The sequence below is a fragment of the Pan paniscus genome, chromosome X (genome assembly GCF_029289425.2).
Source record: "Pan paniscus chromosome X, NHGRI_mPanPan1-v2.0_pri, whole genome shotgun sequence".
NCBI classification, from domain to species: domain Eukaryota; kingdom Metazoa; phylum Chordata; class Mammalia; order Primates; family Hominidae; genus Pan; species Pan paniscus.
Window position 1 is genome coordinate 67,877,133 of NC_073272.2, and position 16,264 is coordinate 67,893,396.

The window sequence follows — 16,264 nt, forward strand, 5'->3', positions numbered from 1 at the left end:
TGGGTGCCCCTCTGAGATGAAGCTTCCAGAGGACGGATCGGGCAGCAACATTTGCCATTCTGCAATATTTGCTGTTCTGCAGACTCTGCTGGTGATACCCAGGCGAACAGGATCTGCAGTGGACCTCTAGCAAACTCCAACAGACCTGCAGCTGAGGGTCCTGACTGTTAGAAGGAAAACTAACAAACAGAAAGGACATCCACACCAAAACCCCATCTGTGCGTCACCATCATCAAAGACCAAAGGTAGATAAAACCACAAAGATGGGGAGAAACCACAGCAGAAAAGCTGAAAATTCTAAAAATCAGAGCACCTCTTCTCCTCCAAAGGAACGTAGCTCCTCACCAGCAATGGAAGAAAGCTGCACGGAGAACGACTTTGATGAGTTGAGAGAAGAAGGCTTCAGATGATCGGTAATAACAAACTTCTCCGAGCTAAAGGAGGATGCTCAAACCCAACGCAAAGAAGCTAAAAACCTTGAAAAAAGATTAGACGAATGGCTAACTAGAATAAACAGCATAGAGAAGACCTTAAATGACCTGATGGAGCTGAAAACCAAGGCATGAGAACTACATGACACATGCACAAGCTTCAGTAGCCGATTCGATCAAATGGAAGAAACGGTATCAGTGATGGAAGATAAAATGAATGAAATGAAGTGAGAAGAGAAGTTTAGAGAAAAAAGAATAAAAAGAAACGAGCAAAGCCTCCAAGAAATATGGGACTATGGGAAAAGACCAAATCTACGCCTGATTGGTGTACCTGAAAGTGACGGCGAGAATGGAACCAAGTTGGAAAACACTCTGCAGGATATTATCCAGGAGAACTTCCCCAATCTAGCAAGGCAGGCCAACATTCACATTCAGGAAATACAGAGAATGTCACAAAGATACTTCTTGAGAAGAGCAACTCCAAGACACATAATTGTCAGATTCACCAAAGTTGAAATGAAGGAAAAAATGTTAAGGGCAGCCAGAGAGAAAGGTCAGGTTACCCACAAAGGGAAGCCCATCAGACTAACAGCTGATTTCTCGGCAGAAACTCTACAAGCCAGAAGAGAGTAGGGGCCAATATTCAACTTTCTTAATGAAAAGAATTTTCAACCCAGAATTTCATAACTAGCCAAACTAAGCTTCATAAGTAAAGGCGAAATAAAATACTTTACAGACAAGCAAATGCTGAGAGATTCTGTCACTACCAGCCCTGCCTTACAAGAGCTCCTAAAGGAAGCACTAAACATGGAAAGGAACAACCAGTACCAGCCACTGCAAAAACATGCCAAATTGTAAAGACCATCAAGGCTAGGAAGAAACTGCATCAACTAACGAGCAAAATAACCAGCAAACATCATAATCACAGGATCAAATTCACACATAACAATATTAACCTTAAATGTAAATGGGCTAAATGCTCCAATTAAAAGACACAGACTGGAAAATTGGATAAAGAGTCAAGACCCATCATTGTGCTGTATTCAGGAGACCCATCAGTGTGCTGTATTCAGGAGCCCCATCTCACGTGCAGAGACACACACAGGCTCAAAATAAAGGGATGGAGGAAGATCTACCAAGCAAATGGAAAACAAAAAAAGGCATGGGTTGCAATCCTAGGCTCTGATAAAACAGATTTTAAACCAACAAAGATCAAAAGAGACAAAGAAGGCCATTACATAATGGTAAAGGAATCAATTCAACAAGAAGAGCTAACTATCCTAAATATATATGCACCCAATACAGGAGCACACAGATTCATAAAGCAAGTCCTTAGAGACCGAGAAAGAGACCTAGACTCCCACAAAATAATAACGGGAGACTTTGACACCCCACTGTCAACATTAAACAGATCAACAAGACAGAAAGTTAACAAGGAGATCCAGGAACTGAACTCAGCTCTGTACCAAGCGGACCTAATAGACATCTACAGAACTCTCCACCCCAAATCAACAGAATATACATTGTTCTCAGCACCACATTGCACTTATTCCAAAATTGACCACATAGTTGGAAGTAAAGCAGTCCTCAGCACATGTAAAAGAACAGAAATTATAACAAACTGTCTCTCAGACCACAGTGCAATCAAACTAGAACTCAGGATTAAGAAACTCACTCAAAACTGCTCAACTACATGGAAACTGAACAATCTGCTCCTGAATGACTACTGGGTATATAACGAAATGAAGGCAAAAATAAAGATGTTCTTTGAAACCAACGAGAACAAGACAAAACATACCAGAATCTCTGGGATGCATTCAAAGCAGTGTGTAGAGGGAAATTTATAGCACTAAATGCCCACAAGAGAAAGCAGGAAAGATCTAAAATTGACACCCTAACATCACAATTAAAAGAACTAGAGAAGCAAGAGCAAACACATTCAAAAGCTAGCAGAAGGGAAGAAATAACTAAGATCAGAGCAGAACTGAAGGAGATAAGAGACACACAAAAAAAACCTTCAAAAAATCAATAAATCCAGGAGATGGTTTTTCGAAAAGATCAGCAGAATTGATAGACTGCTAGCAAGACTAATAAAGAAGAAAAGAGAGAAGAATCAAATAGTTGCAGTAAAAAATGATAAAGGGGATATCACCACCTTTCACACAGAAATATAAGCTACCATCAGAGAATACCATAAACACCTCTACACAAATAAACTAGAAAATCTAGAAGAAATGATAAATTCCTGGACACATGAACCCTCACAAGACTAAACCAGGAAGAAGTTGAATCCCTGAATAGACTAATAACAGGCTCTGAAATTGAGGCAATAATTAATAGCCTACCAACCAAAAAAAGTCCAGGACCAGATGGATTCACAGCCAAATTCTACCAGAGGTACAAGGAGGAGCTGGTACCATTCCTTCTGAAACTATTCCAATCCATAGAAAAAGAGGGAATCCTCCCTAACCCATTTTATGAAGCCAGCATCATCCTGATACCAAAGCCTGGCAGAGACACAACAAAAAAAAGAGAATTTTAGACCAATATCCCTGATGAACATCAATGTAAAAATCCTCAATAAAATACTGGCAAACTGAATCCAGCAGCACATCAAAAAGCTTATCCACCACGATCAAGTTGGCTTCATCCCTGGGCTGCAAGGCTCGTTCAACATGCACAAATCAATAAATGTAATCCATCATATAAACAGAACCAAAGACAAAAACCACACGATTATCTCAATAGATGCAGAAAAGGCCTATGACAAAATTCAACAGCCATTCATGCTAAAAACTCTAAACAAACTAGGTATTGATAGGATGTATCTCAAAATAATAAGAGCTATTTATGGCAAACCCACAGCCAATATCTTACTGAATGGGCAAAAACTGGAAGCATTCCCTTTGAAAACTGGCACAAGACAGGGATGCCCTCTCTCACCACTCCTATTCAACATAGTGTTGGAAGTTCTGGCCAGGGCAATCAAGCAGGAGAAAGAAATAAAGGGTATTCAATTAGGAAATGAGGAAGTCAAATTGTCCCTGTTTGCAGATGACATGATTGCATATTTAGAAAACCCCATCATCTCAGCCCCAAATCTCCTTAAACTGATAAGCAACTTCAGCAAAGTCTCAGGATACAAAATCAATGTGCAAAAGTCACAAGCATTCCTATACACCAATAACAGACAAACAGAGAGCCAAATCATGAGAGAACTCCCATTCACAATTGCTTCAAAGAGAAGAAAATACCTAGCAATCCAACTTACAAGGGATGTGAAGGACCTCTTCAAGGAGAACTACAAACCACTGCTCAACAAAATAAAAGAGGACACAAACAAATGGAAGTACATTCCATGCGCATGGATAGGAAGAATCAATATCGTGAAAATGGCCATACTGCTCAAGGTAATTTATAGATTCAATGCCATCTCCATCAAGCTACCAATGACTTTCTTCACAGAATTGGAAAAAACTACTTTGAAGTTCATATGGAACCAAAAAAGAGCCCACATTGCCAAGACAATCCTAAGCCAAAAGAACAAAGCTGGAGGCATCATGCTACCTGACTTCAAACTATACTACAAGGCTACAGTAACCAAAACAGCATGGTACTGGTACCAAAACAGAGAGATAGACCAATGGAACAGAATAGATCCCTCAGAAATAATACCACACATCTACAACCATCTGATCTTTGACAAACCTGACAAAAACAAGAAATGGGGAAACGATTCCCTTTTTAATAAATGGTGCTGGGAAAACTGGCTAGCCATATGTAGAAAGCTGAAACTGGAACCCTTCCTTACACCTTATACAAAAATTAATTCAAGAAGGATTAAAGACTTAAATGTTAGACGTAAAACCATAAAAACCCTAGAAGAAAACCTAGGCAATACCATTCGGGACATAGGCATGGGCAAGGACTTCATGTCTAAAACACCAAAAGCAATGGCAACAAAAGCCAAAATTGACAAATGGGATCTAATTAAACTAAAGAGCTTCTGCACAGCAAAAGAAACTACTGTCAGAGTGCACAGACAACCTACAGAATGAGAGAAAATTTTTACAATCTACCCATCTGACAAAGGGCTAATATCCAGAATCTACAAAGAACTTAAACAAATTTACAAGAAAAAATCAAACAACCCCATCAAAAAGTGGGCGAAGAATATGAACAGACGCTTCTCAAAAGAAGACATTTATGCAGTCAACAGACACAGGAAAAAATGCTCATCATCACTGGTCATCAGAGAAATGCAAATCAAAACCACAATGAGATACCATCTCACACCAGTTAGAATGGCAATCATTAAAAAGTCAGGAAACAACAGGTGCTGGAGAGGATGTGGAGAAATAGGAACACTTTTACACTGTTGGTGGGAGTGTAAACTAGTTCAACCATTGTGGAAGGCAGTGTGGCGATTCCTCAAGGATCTAGAACCAGAAATACCATTTGACCCAGCCATCCCATTACTGGGTATATATTCAAAGGATTATAAATCATGCTGCTATAAAGACACATGCACGCATATGCTTATTGTGGCACTATTCACAATAGCAGAGACTTGGAACCAACCCAAATATCCATCAATGATAGACTGGATTAAGAAAATGTGGCATACATACACCATGGAATACTATGCAGCCATAAAAAATGATGAGTTCATGTCCTTTGTAGGGACATGGATGAAGCTAGAAACCATCATTCTGAGCAAACTATCGCAAGGACAGAAAACCAAATACTACATGTTTTCACTCATAGGTGGGAATTGAACAATGAGAATACTTGGATACAGGGTGGGGAACATCACACACTGGAGCCTGATGTGGGGTGGGGGGAGGGGGGTGTGATAGCATTAGGAGATAGACCTAATGTAAATGATGAGTTAATGGGTGCAGCACACCAACATGGCACATGTCTACATATGTAACAAACCTGCACGTTGTGCACATGTACCTTATAACTTAAAGTATAATTAAAAAAAAGAAGATGAAGATATCAACGAAATTAACAACAGGAAATCAACAAAACCAAAAAGCTGGTTCTTTGAAAAAAATCAATAAAATTGTTAATATTTTAGCCACATTAAATAAGTAAGAGAGTAAATACATAAAGAAGTGGCATCAGAAATAAAAGAATGAAAAAAAATGAGATCCCGTCATTTGCAACAACATGGATGGAACTGAAAGTTATTTTGTTAAGTCAAATAAGCCAGGCACAAAAAGACAAGATATTTAAGAGGAGAACTACAAAACACTGATGAAAAAAATCAAAGGTCAAAATAAATGGAAAGATATTCCATGTACATATTAGGTTGGTGCAAAAGTAACTGTGATTTCTGCCATTACTTTTAATGGTACAACGCAGAATAGTGACAAGGATGTGGAGCAACCGGAGCTATCATTCATTGTTCATGGAAATAAAAACTGCTACAGTCAATTTGGAAGACAGTTTGGCAGTTTCCTACAACACTAGATAAAATCTTACCATATGATAGCAGTTGTATTATTTGGTATTTACTCAAACAACATCAAAATGTATATCCCTAAAAGCCTGCACACAATTTTTTATCGCAGCTTTAATAACTGCCAAAATTCAGAAGAAACCAAGAAGTCCTTCAATAGGCAAATGGATAAACCAACCGTGGTACAACCAGACAATGGCATATTATTCAGCCCTAAAAAGAACTGAGTTATCAAGTCAAGAAAAGATATGGAGAAACCTTAAATGCATCTTGCTAACTACAAGAAGCCAATCAAAAAAGGTTACAAACCATATGATACCAACCATATGACATTTTGGAAAAGGCAAAAGTATGGAGTCCATAAAAAGATCAGTGGTCTCAGAGGTAGAGGTAAAAGGAGGGAGGCATAAAGTCCAGGGATGTTCAAGGCAGCGAAACTGTCCTGTACAATATGGTAATGCTGGATATATGTTATCATATGTTTTTCAAAACCCATAGAATGTTTAATACATTGGCTCCTCAATTCTAACAAATGTATCACACAAATGCAAGATGATCCTAAAAGGGGAAATGAGAAACTGTGTGAGGGAGTAAGGGCATATGAGAACTCTGTACTTACTATTTAATTTTCTGTAAACCTAAAACTTCTCTAAAGATGAAATCTAAATTTTTTGAAAGTGACTAACTCAAGATTGCCCTGCTCATTTTTTTATTGAATAAGTAATAAAAGGACATCTAGATATAGCACCAAACACCTAGAACACTCCAGAAGGTGTCCTAGCAAAAGTCTCCAATAGTTTGGATTGTGTCCAGGGTCCAGAAGACCACCCCAATTTTAATAATTCTTTAATAAATCTTTTTTGAGCAGGACTCAAAGTACTCAACATAGTAGTACTCACAGCTAAGATTTATTTCAGTGAAAGCGTACACAGCCGACTGAGCAAAGAGAAAAGGTGCCTGGGGCAAAATGCAGATGAAGCTAGGTACAAGCTTCCAAAAGATCTCTCACTGTGGTGTCACCCAAGACACATTTCATTCTTCCTTCAACAAGTTGTAACAACACAGAGAAAATGTTATCAGTCAGGGAAGCTCATAAGAGAATGAGTAGCTTAGGGTTTTACTGGGGGGCTAGTTACACAGGCACACTCTGCCCAGCACAACCAAAATTCAAGAGTACCAGAAGAAAAAGGTGTTCGACATAAGCTACATTATTTGCAGAGCCAGGCTTGGCACAGTCAGCCATTCTTATGCATTAAGGGAAACTTCTAAATCAATGTTGGGAGCTGTTTAACAGTGAAGTTCCCAGATGCCATTCCAAGGGCTAATTTTGTAAACAGGTCTTTCTAAGCATAGCAGTCTCAGGCCTGTTGACTGTTTTCTGCATAGAAACCGCGACACAGAATAGATAGAAAAGGAAAAAAACAAAAGTGGGCAAAAGGAAAATGATAGAAGATCCCAGACTCAATTCTAGTTTATGGAAGGAAAGTAGTCCTTCTTCTTTGCAATACTAACTCCATCCACAACTAAGGCTTTTTTTTTTTTTTTTTTTTTTTTGAGACAGAGTTTCGTTCTTGTCACCCAGGCTGGAGTGCAATGGAGTGATCTCAGCTCACTGCAACCTCCGCCTCCCGGGTTCAAGCGATTCTTCTTCCTCAGTCTCCTAAGTAATTGAGATTACAGACATGTGCCACTATGCCCGGTTAATTTTGTATTTTTAGTAGAGCTGGGGTTTCGCCATGTTGGCCAGGCTGGTTGCAAACTCTTGACCTCAAGAGATCCACCTGCCTTGGCCGCCCAAAATGCTGGGATTACAGGCATGAGCTACTACACCCGGCCACACTGAGGCTCTTGACCTATTACCTTCAAGCACCTCAGATGATGTGATGGATATCTATGAAACCAGTTATCAGGAGATGAGCTCCAGCTCTGCCACAATCTGTGTGACCATGGACAAGATGACAGCTCCTGCCTATGATATTATTCCATCAGATATCTCTTTTCATACTTGAATCTTTAAAATCTCCATTATTACTGAATCTTTCATTGAACATATAGACCCCTTCTTCCATTAGAAAAATTCTCAATCAGTTTATTCCTTCTTTTCCTTCCCTAGTGCCTCTCTTACGGCTCTGTCACTTTCCCCTAGATCGTTTCCTAGATCAATAGTTTCCTAAACTGTTTATCCTGCTTCTAGTCTCTCCCTGATCTAATTCACCCTACAACCTATGCCTGTTTGAGATTCCTAAAATAGAATTCTACTTATGTTCCTTCCATCCTTGGGCCATTGGTCTCTGTTTGAAAGGTCCATTTCTCCATTTTCATCTGTCAAACACTTTACCTATATTTTAATGACCACGTCAAATTGGAAGGGCAACATTCTTCCACAAAGGAAATTCCCCACATCCAAACATAAGTCTTCTATTCTCATTTCCCACTCCCAACAAAAGCACCATATACACATTAAAGTATGTAAAAAAAAATCTATTTGTATAAGAGTAATGTGTTTTCTTATTTAGTAGCCCAACAGTAAGCTGCAGAAGGGCAGGAATCATGTCTCATTGTTTCTGTAGCCATGTTGCATCCAGTACAGTTCATGGCATGTGGTAGGGTCTCACCGAATGGTAGCTTATTTGAACTGAAGGCACTGCAAGTCCCAGGTAAGCAGTAGTCCCAAAACAGAACATTCCCCTAACCCCTCACCAAAAAAAAAAAAAAAAGGTTGTGGAATATCTCAGGGAAAAAAGTAGAAGATCTGTTCCTGATTTCTACCAAATACAACACTAGTTTAACTTTATCCTCGCATGGATTTTGGACTTGCAATTGAAAGGGACTCTCGACTCCTCTTCTTACAGATAATGGAATGAGGCAAAGAAAGAAGTATCCTATCCAAGGTCACACCCTGAGTTAGTGGAAGAGCTGGCTTAGTATTCAGGGCTTCTGAGTCTCAGGCCACAGTTTTGACTACAAGTGCTACTATCACATGAGGTTCCCTGCTGAGACGGGGTATGGGAAAAGCCTTGCAGTACAAAATTCACACTGTTTCTAAGGCATAGCTAGCAATGGAAGGCAGGGGCAGGCTTTGTGAACATACCTCTTGTAACTGAGATTCTTTCTTTTTTGAAGACAGGTGTAAGTGCCGATCCAGTAAAGAATAAAACCTCTCACCATCCTTTTCAAATTTCTTTTTCCGCTCCTAAAGGTGGGAAAGAAGGGCAAAGATTAAATGTCTGTAGTTGTAACTCTGTCTGCTTAGAAAGGAGAATGAAGGAGATAGTGTCAGGTTTCAGGTGGTCAATCCCTCTAGCTCCTGGAAGGAAAAAAAAAGCAACGGCGAATTAACTTTGTATTGGTCTCAGCAGTTTCAGCTTCCTGAAATATAACCCCAAACCATTCTGCCTGCAGAAATGGCAGTCCCTATTTTTACAGCTGAAAGCTATGGAAGCTGCTCCTCAGAGAATGATACCTTAAAAGGGCCTGTGCAGTAGATATATTTTCTTCCCTCCAATATTTTTCACATAGATTAACCACTCATTCAAATTTTCTTACAAAGGAAGAAGACATAACACAAAAGTGAAGTAGATATTTGTCATGAAAAGGTTAATCTACAATGCACTTAGACAGCTAATAATAAGTAAAACATTTCCAAAGAAATAGGAACCTGGGATTGTCTCTTTTTAATAAATTACTTGATATTATTTAAGCACTTCACTCCAAAAAGCTGATATTAAAAACAGAGAAAAAAAATCCTGGAAAGTTTAACTAGAAAGCAAGGGTTGTAAAGATTTGTGGCAGATGAAGGACTCAGCCTTTACTCTTCTCGAGTATGAAATTTAATTAAGTTCTCTGCTACTCAGCACAACTGGAAGAAACACAGCATCTAAAGTAGCACTAACAATGTTCCTTTGTCACAGACTAATGCTGACACTCTACTATTCTCTTAGCATCATGCTGGAAAATCAATGTAAATGGCTTGTGCTGTCTCATGCGAAATCCAAAATCACTGAGCACCTGCAATGTGCCAGGTAGTAGAAGAGGCACAGCAGGGGACACACGGATCAAAGAAAAAAAAAATCACCCATGGTTTATTGCTACAAGCAATCTGTTGCTGGGCAGGAAGCTAGGACAGAGCTGAGTGACCTGTGACATATAAGAAATGTGCTTTTGGCCGGGCACAGTGGCTCATGCCTGTAATGCCAGCACTTTGGGAGGCCGAGGCGGGCAGATCACCTGAGGTCAGGAGTTTGAGACCAGCCTAGCCAACATGGTGAAACCCCATCTCTACTAAAAATACAAAAAAAAAAAAAAAAAGAGAAAAAAAATTAGCTGGGCTTGGTGGTGCGCGCCTGTAATCCCAGCTACTTGGGAGGCTGAGGCAGGAGAATTGCTTGAACCTGGGAGGTGGAGGTTACAGTGAGCCGAGATTGTGCCACTGCATTCCAGCCTGGGTGAGAGAGCAAGACTCTGTTTCGGGCGGGGTGGGCAGGGAAGAAAGAAAGAAATGTGCTTTTTACTATTTTTTTTTAATGAAGGGAAACGTGTAGGGAGGAAGCTAACATTCATTAACCAAGGCCTACATCAGGCCAGGCACTATGATAGACACTTAAAATCTATTATCTCATTTAGACTTTACAACACTGAGAAGCAGATATTGTAAAGGAAATTAAGGTTCAAATAAGCTGAACTAACATCCAAGATCACAGTCCATGTAGCCCAGATTATCATGGATGGAATAACATTCATGGGGCTTATAAATAATCAAGACGTCTTAGGAATACAACTCGAGAAGTTCCATAGCCCAACCCTAACTCAGATACCAAAACACAGGAGGTAGACATTTTCACACGAAACATAGGAAGAACAAACTGTTCCTCCAGCTGTTGAATCAATTTAAAGTACCAATTATTTGAGAAAAGCATGGGCCAGAAAACCTTACTGCCTTCACCAAGGACCGATAAGATTCTATGGAATACTTTCCCCTTCAATTCAATTTTTAAATTAAAAACTGAAATATAATTCTCATATCATAAAACTCATCCTTTTAAAGTGTACAATTCAGTGGTTTTTAGCATATTCACAAAGCTGTGCAACCACTGCTGTTATCTAATTCCAAAATATTTTCATCACCCCAAAAAGAAATCTTAATCACATTAGTAATCATTTTCCATTCCCCCTTCCACCCACCTTCAAAAAGCCACAGTCTACATTCATCTCTATGGATTTTCCTATTCTACATCTTTCATATTAACTGGAATCTGCACTATGGCCTTTGGTGACTGGCTTCTTAAACTTACATAATGTTTCCAAGGGTCATCCATATTGTAGCATGTATCGGTACTCCACTCCTTTTTATGACTGAATATTATTTGGCTGTATGGATGTACTATGTTTTCTTTATTCTTTTGCAAGTAAATATCCGGTAGTCCCAGCACCATTTATTCAAAAGAGTATTCTTTCCCAACTGATTGCTTTTAATATCCTTGTAAATTATTAGTGAACCATAAATGTTTGTTTCTGGACTCTTTATTCTATTGATCTATATGTCTATCTTTATGTCAGCACCACACTATCTTGATTACTGTGGCTTTGTAGTCAGTTTTCTTTTGTTTTGTTTTGAGATGGAGTTTCACTCTTGTTGCCCAGGCTGGAGTGCAGCAGTGCGATCTCGGCTCACAGCAACCTCCACCTGCTGGGTTCAAGAGATTCTCCTGCCTCACCCTCCCAAGTAACTGAGATTACAGGCATGTGCCACTACACCCAGCTAATTTTGTATTTTTAGTAGACACGGGGTTTCACCATGTTGACCAGGCTGGTCTCGAACTCCTGACCTCAGGTAATCCACCCACCTCAGCCTCCCAAAGTGTTGGAATTACAGGCGTGAGCCACAACGCCCGGCCTGTAGTAAGTTTTGAAATTTAAAAATTTGCCTTTGACATTTTTTTCTATTCTGGTCCTTTCCATTTCTATGTGGATATTAGGATCATCTTACCAATTTGTGTGAAATGGCCAGCTGGAATTTTGATAGGGCTTGCATTGAATCTGTAGATCAACTTGATGAGTAATGCCATCTTAACAATATTAAGGCTTTCAATTCATGAACACAGCTTGTCTTTCTATTGATTTAGGGCTTCTTTAATTTCTTTCAATGATGTTTTGTAGTTTTCAGCATATAAGTCTTGCACATCTTTTGTTAAATTTATACCTAAGTATTTTAATCATTTTGATTAAATCAGATTGTTTTCTTAATGTTCACATTATTAATGTCAATAGACATACAATTTTATTCCAAAGTAGATAGAAATAAAATTTATTTTTATATACTGATCTTGTATCCTACACAATGTTGTTGAACTCCTTCATTAGTTCTGTGTGTGTGTGTATGTGTTTGTGTGTGTGTGTTCCTTAGGATTTTCTATATACAACATGAAGTCATCTGCAAATAGAGATAGATTTACTTCTTCCCAATTTTGGCTAATTATGCTAACTAGAACCTCCAGTGCAATGTTGAATCAAAGTGAAGAACGTAGACATCCTTATTTTGTTCTTTACCATAGAGGAAAAGATTTTAGTCTTTCCCTTATGTGTGATGTTAACTTCTAGTTTTGGTTACAGCTGCCATCAATCAGCTTGAAGAAGTTCCCTTGAATTCCTAGTTTGTTCCATATATTTATCAGAAAAGGGTATATACACAGGACAGAAACAACCTTTGAGTTTTGCCTTTCACTTCTAGGCCCTTCATCCGCCTGGAATTCAGCATTGTTTGTGATGTTACGTAGGAATCCAGCTTTATATTTCTCTATATAGAGATTCATTATTCCTATAATCACCTATGAATTTTTCCACTCCCCATTAATTTGGAGTGCGATTTTTATTTTATATTAAATTAATATGTGAGTTTGAACTTCAGCTATCTATTCTGTTTGACTAGCCTTCTGTTTGAGGACCAATATCCGACTGTTTTCACTCCACTGACTTTGTAATATGTGTGCTGCCTGGTAGAGAAAATCTCCCTTCTTTTGTCTTTTTTTTAAGGTTAACTTAGCTATTTGTGCATATTAAGCTAAAAACCCAACTAAACTTTAATTTATAGATTAATTAGAGGAGAATTAACATCTGTATAATATTAACGAAATCCATTTGAAAAGAGGAAAGGTCTAGAATTTATTTATATTTTCTTCCATGTCCTTTACTAGATTTTAATGTTTTTCCCAATAGAGATCTTGTGTATTTCTTTTGAAAATAATTTCTGCATATTTTAGTTGTTATTGCTAATGTGAATGATATTGAAACGGGAAAAGTTCCCTTATCCCCTTCACAGGGCATGAGACTGGGCTGTGGCTCGCTTCTTCGGTGCCCCTCTGCTCAAACCTCTAGGGGGCGCATGCAGATGGGCAGGTTGTGGGGCATGTGGGCTTTAACCCCAAGGCAGCATCTAGGGGCAAATGCTTACAGCTCCTTAAGCCCCAGTGGGCGTGCGTTACAGTGTGCTCTTTTAGTTTTGTTGTCTATAGGCAGCTCGTGTTAATCAGCTAAATTAGACCCTCTGCCTTATCACAAGGAGAGAGGGCTTTCTGTATCCCGGGTTCTTGCCGTGGTGTACCGGAAAAATCAGATCATACATGGGATTGGAGAATGAGTGCAAGGTTTTACTGAATGATGGAAATAGCTCTCAGCAGATGGATGGGGAGCCAGAAGGAGGATGGAGTGGGAAGTTGGTTTTCCCCAGGAGTCAGGCCGCTCAGCCGCCGAGCTCTCCTGCCTCTCCTCTGACCGCCCTCGGCTGAACTCAGCGTCTTCCCGCCATAGATGACCTGCTGGCAACTGCTGGTTCTGCCGGTGTCCTGCTGGCATCTGCTGGTGTCTGCCGGTGTCCTCCTGGTGTCTGCCGGTGTCCTCCTGGTGTCTGCCGGTGTCCTCCTGGTGTCTGCCGGTGTCCTCCTGGTGTCTGCTGGTGTCTGCGGCTGTGTTCTTCCGCCTGTGTGTTCCTCTCGATGTCCAACCACTTGTGTCTCTGCCCTCTAGGGTCTTGGGGTTTTTATAGGCACAGGATGGGGGCATGGCGGGCCAGGGTGGTCTTGGAAAATGCAACATTTTGGCATGAAAACAGAAATGCCTGTCCTCACCTAGGTCCGTGGGCACAGGCCCAGGGGTGGAGCCCTAGCCAGGGACCGGGCCTTTCTCTTCCTAGCACTTGCCTGCCCCCCTCCCGTATCAATATTACTTATCACATTTACTGGTTACTTATTGCACGTATTAAAAATAATATTAACTTTGGCAAATTACTCGTGTCATTGCCAATCTGGTGAATTTCTTATTAGTCCTTATAAAGTTTACTGATGCTGCTGATTTTCCCAGTTATATAATTATATCATCTGCAAATAACACCATGCTATTTGTAATGTTTTTCAAATAGTAACCAATTTTAAATCTTTCCTTCCCATCTTTGTGCACTTATTTAATTTTCTTTCCTTTTCTATTTTTTTTTTTCTTTAGAAGGAGTCTCACTCCCAGGCTGGAGTGCAGTGGCGCAATTTCGGCTCACTGCAACCTCTGCCTCCCGGGTTCAAGCAATTCTCCTGCCTCAGCCTCCCAAGTAGCTGGAACTACAGGCACCAGCCACCATGTCTGGCTAATTTTTTGTATTTTTAGTGGAGATGGGTTTTTGCCATGTTGGCCTGGCAGATCTCAAACTCCTGACCTCAGGTGATCTGCTCGCCTCGGCCTCCCAAAGTGTTGAGATTATCGGCATGAGCCACTGCGCCCGGCCAATTTTCATTCTAACAGTATTAGTGAGGCTCTCCAGTACTGGGTTAAACAATAGTAGACAAATGGGTATCTTTCTCTTGTTCTCCATCGTAAGATGAACATATTTAAAGTTTCTCCATTTAGTATAATGTTTGCTATAGGTTATCATATAAATATTATTTACTTAATTTTCCTGCAATTCTAATTTGATTACAATAAGCACATGTTTTTCTCCTTTACACTAGTAATGAAAGGATTTGAACCGACTCATTTCTAAGGTTAAAATTTTGGGGGACCACTTTTTCTGAGGGAGTGAAGGGGAGGGGAAGTATGAATTCCATTTCAATATCTTTAATATATATCCGTCTACTCAGTCTCCCTCTTTCCTTTTGCCAACTTTTGGCCATTTACATTTTTCTGGGAATTAACCTCATCTCTTTTTTTCAAATGTGTTATAATTCTTTCGTCTTTTTAACAAATCTGTTGTGTCTGTAATATTTCATTTATTTTACTCTATATTCTCTACTGTGTTTGTTTGCATTTTCCTGCCAGTCTACCTTGTTAATCCTTTCAATAACTAATTTTTGGCTTTGTTAATTACCTCTACCATTTTTTATTGTTATAGTTGTTTTTTAATTTATTTCACTTCTGCCCTTAAGTCTTATATGTCCAGCTGTTTTGTCACTTCGGGTAGGTTTTGTTGTTGTTATCAATTTTTTTAATTTAAATGCTCAATACATTTGTTTTTAATCTTTCTTATTTGTTGATCAATATATCTAAAGCAATGAACTTCCTTTCTACATAATGAACTGTGTCCCACAAATGTGGATATATACTGACTTCATTGTCATTTCATCATAAAATATATTTATTTTTTTAACCCAAAGAATATTTGCCATTTTGTTAGTTCCCAAATATGGAATGTTTTATCATTAATTTTTAATTTTATTTTCTTATGGTTAGAAAACATACTCTATGTGATATAGAATCTTTTGAATTTTTGAGGCTTCCTTTATAGCCTAATGCATAGTTTATATTTCTTAATGTTGTCTGTGTACCCAAAAGAACATGTATCCCTGTTTCTTGGATACAAAGTTCTGTGTATTCTATGTACATAAAATAGCTCAAACTTATTGTATTGTTAAGATTTTGATATTGTCACTTATTTTTCCTGGACAATTATTATCAGTTTCAGAAAGGCAAATGTTAAAAAGTTCCAATGAAATTGCTGTTCTATCTGCTTCAGTTCATGTTTCACGAAAATGTTTGCTATACCATTATTAATAATAGCAAAGTGGAACAAAAAAATAAAAACAAACTAAATTATAATTCATTTATGTAATGGAACATTATGAGTCATTACAAATTGTAAGAGAACATTTATTGACCTACAGGGGTATCCATGATATTAGTGAGTATTAAAAAAAGTTACAAAACAGAATGCTATATGATCACATTTATATAAAATTATACACAATTATGCACATATATTTGACAAAGGTCTAGTATGCAAAACATAAAATGAACTCTTAAAACTCAACAATAAGAGGCTGGGCACGGTGGCTCACGCCTGTAATCCCAGGACTTTGGGAGGCTGAGAAGTCAGATCACCTGAGGTCAG

The 16,264-nt window shown here is 38.9% G+C and overlaps 1 protein-coding gene across 5 annotated transcripts in view; it reads right to left on the reverse strand.

The window, feature by feature from the left end:
• Positions 1-16,264, reverse strand: part of OPHN1 (oligophrenin 1) — a 386,455-nt gene that overhangs the window by 180,236 nt on the left and 189,955 nt on the right. For all 5 annotated transcript variants that reach the window (XM_003816906.6, XM_014343473.4, XM_008970014.4 and 2 more), the window contains exon 6: positions 8,993-9,094. In XM_003816906.6, the coding sequence (XP_003816954.2) occupies positions 8,993-9,094 (102 nt within the window). The remainder of the gene's footprint in view (positions 1-8,992; positions 9,095-16,264) is intronic.